The sequence below is a fragment of the Gopherus flavomarginatus genome, chromosome 18 (assembly GCF_025201925.1).
Source record: "Gopherus flavomarginatus isolate rGopFla2 chromosome 18, rGopFla2.mat.asm, whole genome shotgun sequence".
Classification (NCBI taxonomy): domain Eukaryota; kingdom Metazoa; phylum Chordata; order Testudines; family Testudinidae; genus Gopherus; species Gopherus flavomarginatus.
The window spans coordinates 18,337,710-18,353,130 of record NC_066634.1 but is presented as its reverse complement, the minus strand read 5'-3'; the positions used below and the strand labels follow the sequence as shown (position 1 = coordinate 18,353,130).

The 15,421-nt window shown below is 60.5% G+C and overlaps 1 protein-coding gene across 1 annotated transcript; it reads right to left on the bottom strand.

The window, feature by feature from the left end:
- Positions 1–1,358: 1,358 nt before the first annotated feature.
- SBK3 (SH3 domain binding kinase family member 3) lies at positions 1,359–13,925 on the bottom strand. Its single transcript, XM_050927835.1, has 4 exons — positions 13,690–13,925; positions 8,607–8,790; positions 3,950–4,152; positions 1,359–2,367 (listed from the first exon to the last, which is right to left on the bottom strand). Exons 2-4 carry the CDS (start codon positions 8,770–8,772, stop codon positions 1,507–1,509), a joined length of 1,230 nt encoding a protein of 409 aa, XP_050783792.1. The 5' UTR covers positions 8,773–8,790; positions 13,690–13,925; the 3' UTR covers positions 1,359–1,506.
- Between the last annotated feature and the right edge of the window lie 1,496 nt (positions 13,926–15,421).

Genomic DNA, 15,421 nt, shown 5'->3' with positions numbered 1-15,421 from the left:
ATTAGATCCCTGAGGCTGGGCCGGGGTTGGGGGGGGCATGGGGTCACCATGATGGGATCCCTGAGTATGTCAGGGAGGGTAGGAGTCATCTGGTGGTTGCCTCCACCACTTGGATCCCTGAAGCCAGTGGGGGAGCCATATTCAGGTGACTCCCACTCCCAAAGGACCAGTCACTCGCCATAGGTCAATTGCACCTTAGATCTCACACCAAAGAGAACACTTGTAGCCAATCCTGTAATAAACTACCTAAAGACTGATTCACAGGAAGGGGACTCAAGCGGTGATTTACAAGGTTAAAGCAGGTGAACACCCCCCCCAAACACACAAATGAGTTCCACGCTTAAATTTCCAAAAGTAATAGAAGCTTCTGTGACAAGCAAGGTCTATGTGTCCTTCAGGGCTAACCCAGGCCAAGCACTGGGGGCCTCTTGCTTGTTCCTGGGAGAGCCCTGTGGTTCAGTGCATACTGGTTTCTATCTGCAGATGTCTGCATCCACAGATAGAAATTTGTGTCTGTGCAGGGCTCTACTGAGGGAGGAGGTCAGACTGAGTGACACAGGGACAGAGCTTTGAGCTCTGGCTACCTCAAATGGGCTCTGCTATAACCGTCATTTCTCTGTGCTCACCAAGGGCTTCCTGCACTGGGGGCCAGTCGACTGATAAACCTACGTGTGTGACAGCACTGGCTGTGTGTTCCTGCACATTCTGGTGGAGGGGTGTGTTGCTCCCTATGATTGCACAAATCTCCCTCAGGGGTCTGTCTCAGTGGGACTTCCTGAATGGAGCTCATGGGGTGGTGCAGAGGGGCTGACGGCCCAGAGGTCCAGCCTAAGGAGGCGGTGAGGCCATGTGGTTTACGCTGGAGAAAGAGTAGAGAGGGTCTGGCACACTGACAGGCTCCTCCCAGGGACTGTTACAGAGCTTGGGGCCATAGCCCCGATCCTGTGGATCTGTGAGAAAAGTTTATAAAGCAGAGTCAGAAGAATTCCCCAACCCTGCAGGAAGCTGCTCCAGGCATTAGTTCTCCCCATCCAAAATCTGCACCTTATTCCCAGCCTGCATCAGTCTGGCTTCAGCAGTGGGTCTGGCTCTGCCTTTGCCCCTGGGGGAGCACAGAGCCCTGTGCTCTCTGAAATCTCCTCCCTGGGCAGGTATCCAGAGGTTGGGATCACGGTTCATCTGACCCTCCTCTGGGCAGAGACACTGAATCCAATGAGCTCCTTCAGCCTCTCCCTGCCGGGTAGGTTCCCAGCCCACAAATCCTTCTTGTAGCTTTTCTCTGACCCCTCTCCGCTTGTCCCAGTGAGGACACCCAAGCTGGGCCCAGAGCCCAGGAACTGTCCCTCCGACCATGCTGTAGATGCAGGCAGGCTCCTTTGCCCACCCAGCCGGGGCTGGTGCTGTCGGAGGGGAACAGGCTCCTTGAGCCCAGCCCTTGGGCCTATCTGGCTGTGGCAAGTGCAGCTCCAGCAGGCAGCCCTGGGCTGCCCCTTCGTCTCGGGATCCTCAGCAGGAACTGATTGGGAAGGGGGCCGAGGAGACAGGGGGCTGGCAGGGGATGGAAACTATGGCAGGGGGTGCTGGCTCCCCTCCCTCTCTGTTCCTGCCAATGCCTCCTCCCTCTGCTTCTTCCTCCTCTCCCCCCACCTCTTTTCCCAATTTGGACTGGGGCTTGCTCCCCCCAGCCTGGGCAGAGCTCTCGGTTGGGGAGGCTGTGCCACAGGCAGCGCCTGGGCTGCTTCGGGGCTGTTCCTGACCATGCTGCTCTCTGGCCAGGCTCCGGCTGTGCCACTGGCCTCCCAGTCCCCCGGCACCATCCCGGTCCCGGAGGCTGCTTGCCAGCCAGACCAGGGGCAGGTACTTGTGCACCTCGATGGCTGGGCTGCGGCGGTTGGGGTCGAGGGTCAGCAGCCGCCGGAACATCTCCTGGGCGGCGGTGCTGAAAGCCCTCCAGGGCGCCGGCGCCTCCCCTGGCACTGTGCTGTTCTGCCAGGCGCCAAACTCCTCAAACTGGGGGTCGGCGCTGACAGCCACGTCCCAGGGGAAGCAGCCGGTGCAGATGCAGAAGAGCAGCACCCCGAAGGCCCACACGTCCAGGCTGGCGTCCAGCTCCAGCGTCTCCGAGGCCTCGAGCAGGCAGAGCTCGGGCGGTGCGTAGGGCAGAGTGCCCGACATGGCGCAGACGGGCGTGCCCTCCAGCCGCGTCAGCCCGAAGTCGCCCAGCTTCACCCGCCGGCACTCGCAGTCGAAGAGCAGCACGTTGTCCAGCTTGATGTCCCGGTGCACCAGGGCTTTGCCGTGCATGAAGTCCAGGGCCTCAGCCAGCTGGGCTGCGCAGCGCTTCACCTGGGCCTCTGGGAGACCCACCTGTGGGGGCACGGGGGTTACACAAGGGCAGCCCTGGCCTCCCACCAACAGTGCCCCCTCTGGGGACCTCCCCACACAGCGCCCCACCAGGGACCTCCCCCACACAGTGCTCCAGCGCCCTCTCCTGAGAACTTCCCCGCACAGCACACAGTGCCCCCTCTGGAGACCTCCCCTGCACAGTGCCCCAGTGTGCCCTCTGGAGACCTCCCCCGCATAGCTCAAAACGTCTCCTCTGGAGACATCCTCCACACAGCGCCCCCTCTGTGGCCTCCCCACATTCTGGAGACTTCCCCTATACAGCTCACAGTGCCCCCTCTGGGGACCTTCCCACACAGAGTCCCACGAGGGACCTCCCCACACAGTGCCCCACGAGGGACCTCCCCCACACAGTGCCCCAGTGCCCCCTCTGGAGACCTCCCCTGTATAGCACCCTTTGGTAACTTCCCCACACAGCACCACAGAGCCCCCTCCAGAAACCTCCCCTGCACAGCACCCCAGCACCCTCTCAGGGGACCTCCCCACACAGTGCCCCACCAGGGACCTCGCCCACACAGCGCCCAGCATCCCCTCCAGACACCACCCCTGCACAGTGCCCCAGCACCCACTCTGGATACCTCCCCACACAGTGTCACACCAGGGACCTCCCCCGGACAGTGCACAGTGCCCCCTCTGGAGACCTCTCCTGCATAGTGCCCCAGTGACCCCTCCTGAGACCTCCCCCGCACAGTGCACAGTGCCCCCCCAGAGATCTCCCCCGCACAGTGCCACAGCATCCTCTCTGGGGACCTCCCTGCACAGTGCCACAGCATCCTCTCTGGGGACCTCCCTGCACAGTGCCCCAGCACTCCCTCTGAGGACCTCCCCCACACAGTGCCCCAGTTGCCCCACCAGGGACTTCCCCACATAGCACCCCAGAACTGCCTCTGGGATTCCTCACCCAGTGCCGCAGCACCCCCTCTGGGGACCTCCCCTGCACAGCACCCCAGCGCTCCACCATGGACCTCCCCCACACAAGGCCCCAGAACCCCCTCTGGGGACCTCCCCTGCACCCCAGCACCCCTTCTTAGGACCTCCCCACACAGCACTCCCTCTGGAGACCTCCCCGTCACAGTGCCCCTTCCCCCCACAGCACCCTATGCTCCCTCCGTCCCCACTCCCTCAGCACCCCAAAGTGCCCTGTACTGTAACCCCACAGCACACCAGTGTCCCCTCCAGCATCTCTCATGCTGCACCCCAGGTCCCAAGGCCTCCTGCTGAGAACCCATCCTGCATCCCTTGCTCCCCCACCCCGAGATCCCAACCTACCAACTCCTACTCCCCAGGAACCCTAAGACCCTGTACCCCAGCAACCCTCTCCACTGAGCCCCCAGCCACGTACTCCTGAGACCTCCAGCACTGATCCCCCATCCTCCACTCCCCAGCTCCCTGCTTCACAGGCCCCCACCGAGACCCAGTGCCCCATGCCCCTGCTCGGAGCTCCCCATCCCATCCCCTGCTCAATGGCCTTGCTGACTTCTGATGCCCCATCCCCTGATCACCACTCCCCAGAACCCCCCTGCCACCCTGCCTCATGCCAGCATACCCCATCATGCACGATGGCACACAGGTCCCCAGCGGGCGCGAGTTCCTGGGCAAAGGCAAAATGGGTGGGGCTCTCGAAGGCAATGGGCAGAGTGTGCAGGAAACCGGCATGGGCAGACAGGCAGAGCGCAATGCAGTACTCCCGCAGGAATTCCCGCCGCTCCGTCCTCTCCTTCGGCATCAGCTTCAACGCCAGGGCCATGCCTGGGTACAAAGGGAGGGTCAGTGTGTCCTAGCAGTGGGCAGGACGTGGGTACAAAGTGGGGTCAGTGTGTACCAGCAGGGGGTGGGACCTGGGCACAAAGCAGGGGGGTCATTGTGGTCCAGCATTGGGCAGAGCCTGGGTACAAAGTGGGAGTCGGTGTGTCTCAGCTGGGGTCGGGGTCTCGATAAAAGGGGGTGGTGAGTGTGTCCCAGCAGAGGAGGGACTGGGTGAAAAGGAGGGTGTCAGTATGCCCCAGCAGGGGATGGAGCCTGGGTACAAAGGGGGAGTCAGTGTGCCCCAGCAGGGGATGAAGCCTGGGTACAAATGGGGGGGTTGGTCTGTCTCAGCAGGGGGCAGGGCCTGGGTACAAAGAGGGGGTCAGAGTGCGTCACCAGGGGGTGTAGCTTGGGTACAAAGAGGGGGTCGGTCTGTCTCAATAGGAGTGGGCCTTGGGCACAAAGGGGGGGGGTTGGTGTGTCTGAGCAGGGGAAGGGGCCTGGGCACAAAAGGGGGGGTCTGTGTTCCCCAGCAGGGGCAGAATGGTATCTGGATGCAAAGATGATCAGTGTGTCCCTGCAGGGGGCAGGGACTGGGTACAAATTGGGGGTTGGTGTGCTCCAGGAGGGGCAGGGCCTGGTGCAAAGCGGGGGTCAGTGTGTCCCAACAGGATGCGGGGCCTGGTACAAAGTGGAGGTCAGTGTGTCTCAGCAGGGGGCAATGCTTGGGCACAAACAGAGGGGATGGAGGGGCCCCATAGGTGGGCTCAGAGAGTCCCATTGTGTCAGTAGGTTCTGGGTGTAGAGGGCCCCAAGTGGGATCACTCCCTTCTGCGGCTGCCCCTCACTTCACTGACTGCTCCCTCGGGCCCCTGTGAGTTGGCAGTGGGTGCCCGAGTGGGTGGCATGGGGCCGTTGGTGCCTGTGCCAGGAGCAGTGAGCAAAAGGGAGCTGGCTACTTTGAAGTAAGTGGTGTCAGAGACCAACTGGGTGAATCCCTGAGTTCCTGCCCCACTCCCTGCAGCTAGGGTGACCAGATGTCCTGATTTTATAGGGACAGTCCTGATTTTTGGGTCTTTTTCTTGTATAGGGTCCTATTACCCCCCACCCCCTGTCCTGATTTTTCACATTTGCTGTCTGGTCACACTACCTGCAGCACCGGCCCCCTAGTATCCCCTAGGGCCAGCACTGACTGCTAGGGAGAGCACCCTCTACTGAGCCCTCGCCCCCTGCAGCACAGCGCCTTGTACTGCCCCACAGGGGCCAGCACTGACTGCTAGGGGGAGCGCCCCCTACTGAGCCCTCGCCCCCTGCAGCACAGCGCCTCGTAGTGCCCCACTGGAGCCAGCACTGACTGCTAGGGAGAGCGCCCCCTGCTGAGCCCTCGCCCCCTGCAGCACAGCGCCTCGTAGTGCCCACTGGAGCCAGCACTGACTGCTAGGGAGAGCGCCCCCTACTGAGCCCTCTCCCCCTGCAGCACAGCGCCTTGTACTGCCCCACAGGGGCCAGCACTGACTGCTAGGGAGAGCGCCCGCTGCTGAGCCCTCGCTCCCTGCAGCACAGTGCCTCGTAGTGCCCCACTGGAGCCAGCACTGACTGCTAGGGAGAGCGCCCCCTGCTGAGCCCTCGCCCCCTGCAGCACAGCGCCTCGTAGTGCCCCACTGGAGCCAGCACTGACTGCTAGGGAGAGCGCCCCCTACTGAGCCCTCGCCCCCTGCAGCACAGCGCCTCGTAGTGCCCCACTGGAGCCAGCACTGACTGCTAGGGAGAGCGACCCCTACTGAGCCCTCACTCCCTGCAGCACAGCGCCTCGTAGTGCCCCACTGGAGCCAGCACTGACTGCTAGGGAGAGCGCCCCCTACTGAGCCCTCGCCCCCTGCAGCACAGCGCCTCGTAGTGCCCACTGGAGCCAGCACTGACTGCTAGGGAGAGCGCCCCCTACTGAGCCCTCGCCCCCTGCAGCACAGCGCCTCGTAGTGCCCCACTGGAGCCAGCACTGACTGCTAGGGAGAGCGCCCCCTACTGAGCCCTCGCCCCCTGCAGCACAGCGCCTCGTAGTGCCCCACTGGAGCCAGCACTGACTGCTAGGGAGAGCGCCCCCTGCTGAGCCCTCGCCCCCTGCAGCACAGCGCCTCGTAGTGCCCACTGGGGCCAGCACTGACTGCTAGGGAGAGCGCCCCCTACTGAGCCCTCGCTCCCTGCAGCACAGCGCCTCGTAGTGCCCCACTGGAGCCAGCACTGACTGCTAGGGAGAGCGCCCCCTACTGAGCCCTCGCCCCCTGCAGCACAGCGCCTCGTAGTGCCCACTGGGGCCAGCACTGACTGCTAAGGAGAGCGCCCCCTACTGAGTCCTCACTCCCTGCAGCACAGCGCCTCCTAGTGCCCCACTGGAGCCAGCACTGACTGCAAGGGAGAGCGCCCCCTACTGAGCCCTCGCCCCCTGCAGCACAGCGCCTCGTAGTGCCCCACTGGAGCCAGCACTGACTGCTAGGGAGAGCGCCCCCTACTGAGCCCTCGCCCCCTGCAGCACAGCGCCTCGTAGTGCCCCACTGGAGCTAGCACTGACTGCTAGGGAGAGCGCCCCCTACTGAGCCCTCGCCCCCTGCAGCACAGCGCCTCGTAGTGCCCCACTGGAGCTAGCACTGACTGCTAGGGAGAGCGCCCCCTACTGAGCCCTCGCCCCCTGCAGCACAGCGCCTCGTAGTGCCCCACTGGAGCCTGCACTGACTGCTAGGGAGAGCGCCCCCTACTGAGCCCTCGCCCCCTGCAGCACAGCGCCTCGTAGTGCCCCACTGGAGCCAGCACTGACTGCTAGGGAGAGCGACCCCTACTGAGCCCTCACTCCCTGCAGCACAGCGCCTCGTAGTGCCCCACTGGAGCCAGCACTGACTGCTAGGGAGAGCGCCCCCTACTGAGCCCTCGCCCCCTGCAGCACAGCGCCTCGTAGTGCCCACTGGAGCCAGCACTGACTGCTAGGGAGAGCGCCCCCTACTGAGCCCTCGCCCCCTGCAGCACAGCGCCTCGTAGTGCCCCACTGGAGCCAGCACTGACTGCTAGGGAGAGCGCGCCCTACTGAGCCCTCGCCCCCTGCAGCACAGCGCCTCGTAGTGCCCCACTGGAGCCAGCACTGACTGCTAGGGAGAGCGCCCCCTACTGAGCCCTCGCCCCCTGCAGCACAGCGCCTCGTAGTGCCCACTGGGGCCAGCACTGACTGCTAGGGAGAGCGCCCCCTACTGAGTCCTCACTCCCTGCAGCACAGCGCCTCCTAGTGCCCCACTGGAGCCAGCACTGACTGCAAGGGAGAGCGCCCCCTACTGAGCCCTCGCCCCCTGCAGCACAGCGCCTCGTAGTGCCCCACTGGAGCCAGCACTGACTGCTAGGGAGAGCGCCCCCTACTGAGCCCTCGCCCCCTGCAGCACAGCGCCTCGTAGTGCCCCACTGGAGCTAGCACTGACTGCTAGGGAGAGCGCCCCCTACTGAGCCCTCGCCCCCTGCAGCACAGCGCCTCGTAGTGCCCCACTGGAGCTAGCACTGACTGCTAGGGAGAGCGCCCCCTACTGAGCCCTCGCCCCCTGCAGCACAGCGCCTCGTAGTGCCCCACTGGAGCCTGCACTGACTGCTAGGGAGAGCGCCCCCTACTGAGCCCTCGCCCCCTGCAGCACAGCGCCTCGTAGTGCCCACTGGGGCCAGCACTGACTGCTAGGGAGAGCGCCCCCTACTGAGCCCTCACTCCCTGCAGCACAGCGCCTCCTAGTGCCCCACTGGAGCCAGCACTGACTGCTAGGGAGAGCGCCCCCTACTGAGCCCTCGCTCCCTGCAGCACAGCGCCTCGTAGTGCCCCACTGGAGCCAGCACTGACTGCTAGGGAGAGCGCCCCCTACTGAGCCCTCGCCCCCTGCAGCACAGCGCCTCGTAGTGCCCCACTGGAGCCAGCACTGACTGCTAGGGAGAGCGCCCCCTACTGAGCCCTCGCTCCCTGCAGCACAGCGCCTCGTAGTGCCCACTGGAGCCAGCACTGACTGCTAGGGAGAGTGCCCCCTACTGAGCCCTCACCCCCTGCAGCACAGCGCCTCGTAGTGCCCCACTGGAGCCTGCACTGACTGCTAGGGAGAGCGCCCCCTACTGAGCCCTCGCTCCCTGCAGCACAGCGCCTCGTAGTGCCCCACTGGAGCCTGCACTGACTGCTAGGGAGAGCGCCCCCTACTGAGCCCTCGCTCCCTGCAGCACAGCGCCTCGTAGTGCCCCACTGGAGCCTGCACTGACTGCTAGGGAGAGCGCCCCCTACTGAGCCCTCGCTCCCTGCAGCACAGCGCCTCCTAGTGCCCCACTGGAGCCAGCACTGACTGGGAGGGGACAGAGCCCTCTGCCGAGTCCCCACCCTGCTCCCTGCAGGGCTCCAATGCAGGCTGCGGCTACTCAAGCCTGGCCCACCCAGGAGCAGCTGGCGCTGCCTTCACCTCGCTCCCGGTGCTCTGCCAGCAGCACGTTGCCGTAGGTGCCGCTGCCCAGCTCCTTGATGATGGTGTATTGATCCTGCATCTCCAGCTGGGGCAGGCTGCGCGAGGTCACCTCCATCAGCCGCTCCAGGAACTCTGCGTTGTCCTCCACCTCAGGGAGCTCCATGCCACGTGCTGCCCGTGCCTGAGTGGAGAAGGCAGCGCCGGTCAGAGGAGAGCTTACCCCTCCCCCCCACGGGACACCCACCGCACCTGCCTCCTGTCGCCTAAAGCCAAGGGAGGGCAGTGGGGGCTCCTGGGTTAGAGTGGGGGGCGGGAAGGGCTGGGACACCTGGGTTCTATCACAGCTCTGGGAGGGAGTGAGGTCTGGTGGTTAGGGGAGTGTGAGAGCCAGGACTCCTGGGTTCTATTTCTGGCTCTGTCCCAGCTGAGCTGAGTGAATTCCCTTCAGCTCTCAATTTCCCTGCTCTGGGAAGTGCTCAGATATTTGCAGGCCTGAGCTGAGAGGAGTGAAATAAACCCAGTGACGGATCAGCTCTTTCTCATTGCTGTTGAGGCCCCCCAGCCCCAGCACTCCGCTTCTGGCTGTTCCCCTGGGGCCTCCTGCTATTGATTAGTAATACAGCTGGCTGGGAGGGGAACCTGGTCAGACTGCATGGTAGGGGGCTGCCCCACTTGCTGCCACCCCTTGCTGCTGAGGGATGCGTGTCTGCACATGGAGTGCTGCTGGCTCCAGAATCCCACCCAGCTAGCTCAAGTGTGGGGCGGGGGGGGGCACTGAGGGGGCAGGGGCTCGATAGTTCTAGTGGGGGGGCACTGAGATGGGCAGGGCTGGGTGGTTCTAGGGGGCACTGAGAGGGGCAGGGCTGGGTGGTTCTAGAGCAGGGGCACCGAGAGGGGCAGGGCCGGGTGGTTCTAGAGCAGGGGCACTGAGAGGGGCAGGGCCGGGTGGTTCTAGTGCGGGGTGGCACTGAGAGGTGTGGGGTGGTTCTACCGGGGGGGCATTGGGAGGTGCAGGGGTTGAGTGATTTGCTCCCCAGCTCGTGGGATGTGGAAACTGTGCAGAGTGCTGCTGTTGGGGAGCAAAGCCTGGGGTGCCCTGGACCACATCCATGACCAGGCCTGTGCCTGGCAAAGTCCTCTCTGCGTGTCCCTCTGTCCCCCCTCCATGGCAGGCCCTTTATCCCCTCAGCATGTGGGACCCCCTACCCCTCCCTGCCCAGACAGCCTGGGGTGTCAGTGTGGGTAGCATCAGTCCTGCTGTCTGAGAGTTAGATGAGGAAGACTGGGGAGGGTTGGGAGTCAGGACTCCTGACTGCTAAATTCCCTCTAAGCTGCATGGCCACCAAGGACTGCGCAGGTGCACAGCAGGCAGAGGCGCCTGTCCCCTGGCCACTGCCTCAGCTGCCACAGCGGGAAGAGGAGCTCTCCCCCAGCCCTGGGCTGCTGAGGTGAGAGAGGGCTAGGGGGAGTCCTCCCTCCCCGCTGCAGCCTGGGGCAGCCTGCACCCCAAACCTCTCATCCCCAGTCCCATCCCAGAGCCCACACCCTCAGCCCCCTGCACTCTGAACCCCTTCTCCAGCCCTGAGCCCTCTCCCACTCTCCGAACCCCTCAGCCCCACCCCCATCACATATCACTCCATAGTGGTGCACAAAGCAAAATTCATTCCGCACATGGATGTAAAAAATTAGAGGGAACATTGCTGGGTTCTACCCCTGGCTGTGGGAGGAGATTGGGATCTAGTGGGTTCTAGGGGTTGGGGCTGGGAACTAGACATATTGGGCTCTTTCCACAGCTCTGGGAAGCAGGGGTGAGGTCTAATGGTTAGAGCAGGGGGCTGGGCCCTGCCCCTGGTAGCCAAGCCCCCAGTGCTGTTGCTGCCCCACACAGGGCTGATGGGAGGAAGTCATGCCCACAGGGGAAATGCAGCATGAGGTGGGGGCAGGAGGGAAGGCTGGTGCCTCTTTGTGCACAAGCCCTGCTGCCTGCCCAGCAAAGGTCACCTGTGAGTTTGGGGTAGATGCTTCCTGCTGATCTGGCCCCGGTCCTGATCCCATTCACCATGCGTCCCTGGCCCCGCAGAGGAGACTGTCCCCCACTGTGGGTCTGAGCCCAGGCCCCAACCAGGGCGATCGCCTCCCTAGGTCTGGGACTGTCCCCACCCAGACAGGGGCTCCCTCTGCCTGCCAGGCTGCTGGATTTTCCTGTCTGTTACCCAGTTCTCTGTAGTGCTCATTGTAACTGGCCTGTGTTCCCAGGACCTACTGCTGGAGCTGGCATCTCCGAGTGTGACTCGTGTGGGCAGCCCTGGAACCTCTCTAACACCGCAGGGGTTACAGAGCAGGAGCTGCGCCCGCCTGTGGGCCTGGTCCCAGTCCTCTCCCCTGTCCCTCCGCCTGTCTGTCTGTCTGTCTCACCCGCTGCAAAACAAGGGCTTCGCAAAGGAGAAAAGCAAATCCTACCCGAGCGACCAGGGCTGGATGCACAAAGGACTCAGCGGTGCAGCGCCTGGTGCCTCGCCTCCGGTGGATTCCACAGACCAGAGCTCCTCGGCCCTTTCCCTCTGAGGCAGTGTGGTGCCCAGCTCAGCTGGGCTTTGTTGGCTGGGACCCCTGTCCTGGAGCTGAGTGCTGAGCCAGGTCAGTCCTGTCTCATGAAAACCCCCAAAGAGAGCCCCCTGATTACAGCCCCTAGCCCAGTGGGCAGCGCCCTTGGCTGGGAGAGGGGAGAGCTAGGTTAAAATCCCACCGCTGCCGTGCAGATCTCCTGTATCCCAGTAAGTGCCCCAGCCACTAGGCCACATAGTCAAACTTGCTGGCCCTGTAATTATTTAAGTCTTTACACTATAGACCAGCTTCAACAGTAGAAACTAAGGGCAAGTCTATGCTACAAAATTAAGTTGACCTAATTTACATTGACATAGAAGCACTGCAGTAATTCGGTTGTTTTTTCATGTCCACACTATGCTCCTTGTGTCGGTGGTGCGCGTCCTCACCAGGAGCGCTTGCATTTAACTGTCAGCCTGGAGCATTGCGGGACGGCTTCGGAAAGGTGGCAACAGGCGATCTCAGTAATAGAGTGTCAATGCTGACACTGTGTCGACGTAACTCCGCTGACCCAAACGCTACGCCGCTCGCGGGGGAGGAGTTATTAAGTTAGTGTAGCAGGCCAGTGGCTCTCAACCTTTCGAGGTGACCCTACCCCTTTCAGGAGTCTGACCGTACCCCAGTTTCACCTCACTTGAAAGCTACTTGCTTACAAAATGAGATTTAAAATTACAAAAGTGTCCCAGCACACAAGTACTGAAAAATGGCAGATTTTCTCATTTTACCATATAATTATAAAATAAAGGAATTTGGAATATAAACACTGTACTTACATTTCAGCGTATAGTATATAGAGCAATATAAACAAGCCATTGACTGAATGAAATTTTGGTTTGTACTGACTCTGCTAGTGCTTTTTATGTAGACTGTTGTGAAACTAAATGAGTTGCTGCACCCCCTGGAAGACCTCTGCGTATCCCCAGGGTACACGTATCTCTGGCTGAGAACCGCGGCAGTGGGGCACTTACATCAGTGGGAGCTACACTGATTAGTGCCGATGTTACAGAGTTAGGTCGATGTAAGTTGCCGCAGTTTGACCTAATGGTGCAGACCAGGCCTAAGGGCTTGTCCACACTGACAGCAGTGCAGCTGTGTCACTGTAGCGCTTAGTGAAGACGTGAAGAGCTTCTCCCATCAGCGTAGGGATTCCACCTCCCGCAGAGGCAGCAGCTATGTGGACAGGAGAAGCCCTCCCATCGACATAGCGCTGTCTCCAGGGGGTTTCGGTCGGTATAACTGCGTTGCTCAGGGATGTAGATCTACCCCTGAGCGACGTAGTTTGTAGAGCAGACCAAGGTGAAGGTTATGTCTACAGCGGCACTGCTATAGCGATGAGAGAGGTTCTCCTGTCAGCGTATTCCGCGGGAGGCGGCAGCTAGATGAATGGAAGATTTCCCCCTCCCCCCCCCCCGACCTATCGCTGTCTGCCCCAGGGGTCAGGCTGGCTTAAGGATGCTGCTCAAGGGGTTGGATTTTTCTCACCCCTCAGCAATGTAGTGATGCCAATGTAAGTTCCCAGTACAGACCAGCCCTGAGAGAGATGCCGCTGGAACAATCTGTAGCCCAGTGATCAGCTCTGAGCAGCTGAGAGAGGAGCCCATTCAGATCTGGGGAGGATGTGGATTCATCTCTCCTCATATACACTGTCTGTCTCTCCCACATACTCACACACTTTCTCCACACATCCATCTATCTATCTATCTATCTATCTATCTATCTATCTATCTATCTATCTATCTATCTATCTCCCCCTAGCACTGCAGTCAGGGAGGGACTCTAGATTTACCAGCATGCTGGCTGCTGTGAGGTTTAGTTGATGGAAAAAGCCCATTAGCTCTGTGCAGTGGGATCGGGGCCATGAAGACGCAATGGCAGTGCAGGGCTCTAGAATTCACAGACCCTCATGGGGGAATGGAGCCAGCGCCCCGCCAGGGCTGGGGGGTGGTGCTATGTCACGCCCTCCAGCACTCTGTGCACCTTGCCATAGAGTGAGCCTAGCCCTGTGCCAGCCTAGCAGGGAGATGGGAGTAGCCAGCACCCATTGGGTGCTAGGGCACCCTCCTCTGCTGATGCGAGAACTGGCAGCAATGTGGCATCCAACCCTGGCTCTCTCCCTGAGCCCCCACAGAGACCTGGGGACATTGCAGCATCACTCCCCGCATGCTCTGTCCTGCAGCATGTGAGGGGAAAGCATTTCTGCTCCCTGGGCAGGAGGAGCCAGCTGATGCACCTGTAGCCTGAGATGGATACCAGCACCCGTTCCCCCAGCTTAGACAGCATGATGGCATTCGCAAGCAGCTCCCCAGGGCTGTGGGACAGGGTGTGTATGGGGATAGATAGATAGATAGAGTGGGGTATGGGGATAGATAGAGGGGGTGTGGGGATGGATAGATAGATAGATAGAGGGATAGATAGACAGACAGATAGATAGATTAGATGATGGATGGATGATGGTGTTTGAAGGTCTTTCTCTCACCCTAGTGTCCACACTGGGCCTGGCTGGTGTCTCTCAGGAGGTGCCGTGCAGGGATCCTTTTGCTGGCATGCACCCAGGGACCATGTCGGTGAGCTCCGTATGCAGGGACTCTGTGCTGCTGGGTCTCCGTGTCTCTCCTTGCACTGGGCCAAGCCGCGAGCCACCGGCTAGCTGTGCAGTCCCCAGGAGCTGGAGCTGTGACTCAGACTTTCCCTGCTCTGGCCCGCGCTCTCTGTCCCCGGGGCTGTTCTGCGCTGGGATAATCTCTCCCGCTCGCGGAGAACATGTGTCATTGACTCAAACACAATTCATGCCGACTTCCAAACATAGGCAGGGAGGCTGGCGCTGAACAGCCCTGACAACAATGAACCCAGCATTGCTGCCCTGTGCAGGGATCTGGCCCCAGCCCCCTCCCCACAGCCCTCAGCAACACTCCTCAGCTCCCCGCAGCTGCAGGGCGAGGGCAACCAGAGAAAGAGTGATAGATCAGAGAGCACTGTGCTGGGGACAGACGGACAGCATAGAGCTCTGTGCTGTAGATAGATAGATAGATAGATAGATAGATAGATAGAGGGGGTATATGAGGATAGATAGATAGATAGATAGATAGATAGATAGATAGATAGATAGAGGGGGTGTATGAGGATAGATAGATAGATAGATAGATAGATAGATAGATAGATAGATAGATAGATAGATAGATAGATAGGTTGTATGAGGTTAGATAGATAGATGGGTTGTATGAGGTTAGATAGATAGATAGGTAGATAGATAGATGGATTGTATGAGGATAGATAGATAGATGGATAGAGAGGGTGCATGAGGATAGATAGATAGAGGGGGTGTATGAGGATAGATAGATAGAGGGGATTTAGGAGGATAGACAGAGGGGGTGTATGAGGATAGATAGATAGATGGAGTGTATGAGGATAGATAGAGGGGGTGTATGGGGATAGATAGATAGATAGAGGGAGTGTATCAGGATAGATAGCTAGATTAGATAGATACGCTCAGTGTGGCCATAGTTAGAGAGTGATGCGTCTGGGGACAGAAGAACCGGTGCACGGGCAGGCTGGCTTTGCTGGGCCTATGCTGAATCCCATGGCAGGGAGTCCATGGAAGTGAAGTTGCTGAGAGAAGGAGTGAAGTGAATGAAATCATGGAGCATAGACAGCATGATCCCTGTGGGGGGAGCTGAATGCCTGTTCTCACTTGGGGCTGCCCTGGCCGGGGGGGGGGGGGCACTTCTGTTCTGGCCTGGCAGAGACCACCCCCTAGAGCTGGCTAGATGTGCTTCAGTATCAATTACCCCCCAAGAAAGCCAGCCTGGGGGCGCTGGGAGTGCCAGAGCACCCAGGAACTGTGACAGGCAGGGGAGAGCTGCACGGCACAGGGGCTCAGCCGCATGGCCTGCACCAGCTGTCTGCAGCACGCTGGGCAGAGCCATGGCAGGCAGACAGCTGGAGCTCATCCATCTGCGTGGGTGGGCAGGGAGGTGTTTGTGGTATGTGTGTGGGTGCTGGCTTGTGCCCTGTGTGGGCGTTTGTTTGTGGTAGCTCTGCGGGGTGGCATTTGTGTGTTTGGGGCTGAGTGTGTGGGGGGGGACTGTATGTGTATGAGGGTCTATATGAATGTGTAGGATGGGAGTATATGTATATATATATATATATATATGTGGTGTATATTTATGTATATGGGTGGGTGTATATGTAGGGAGTGTATATGAGAGGGG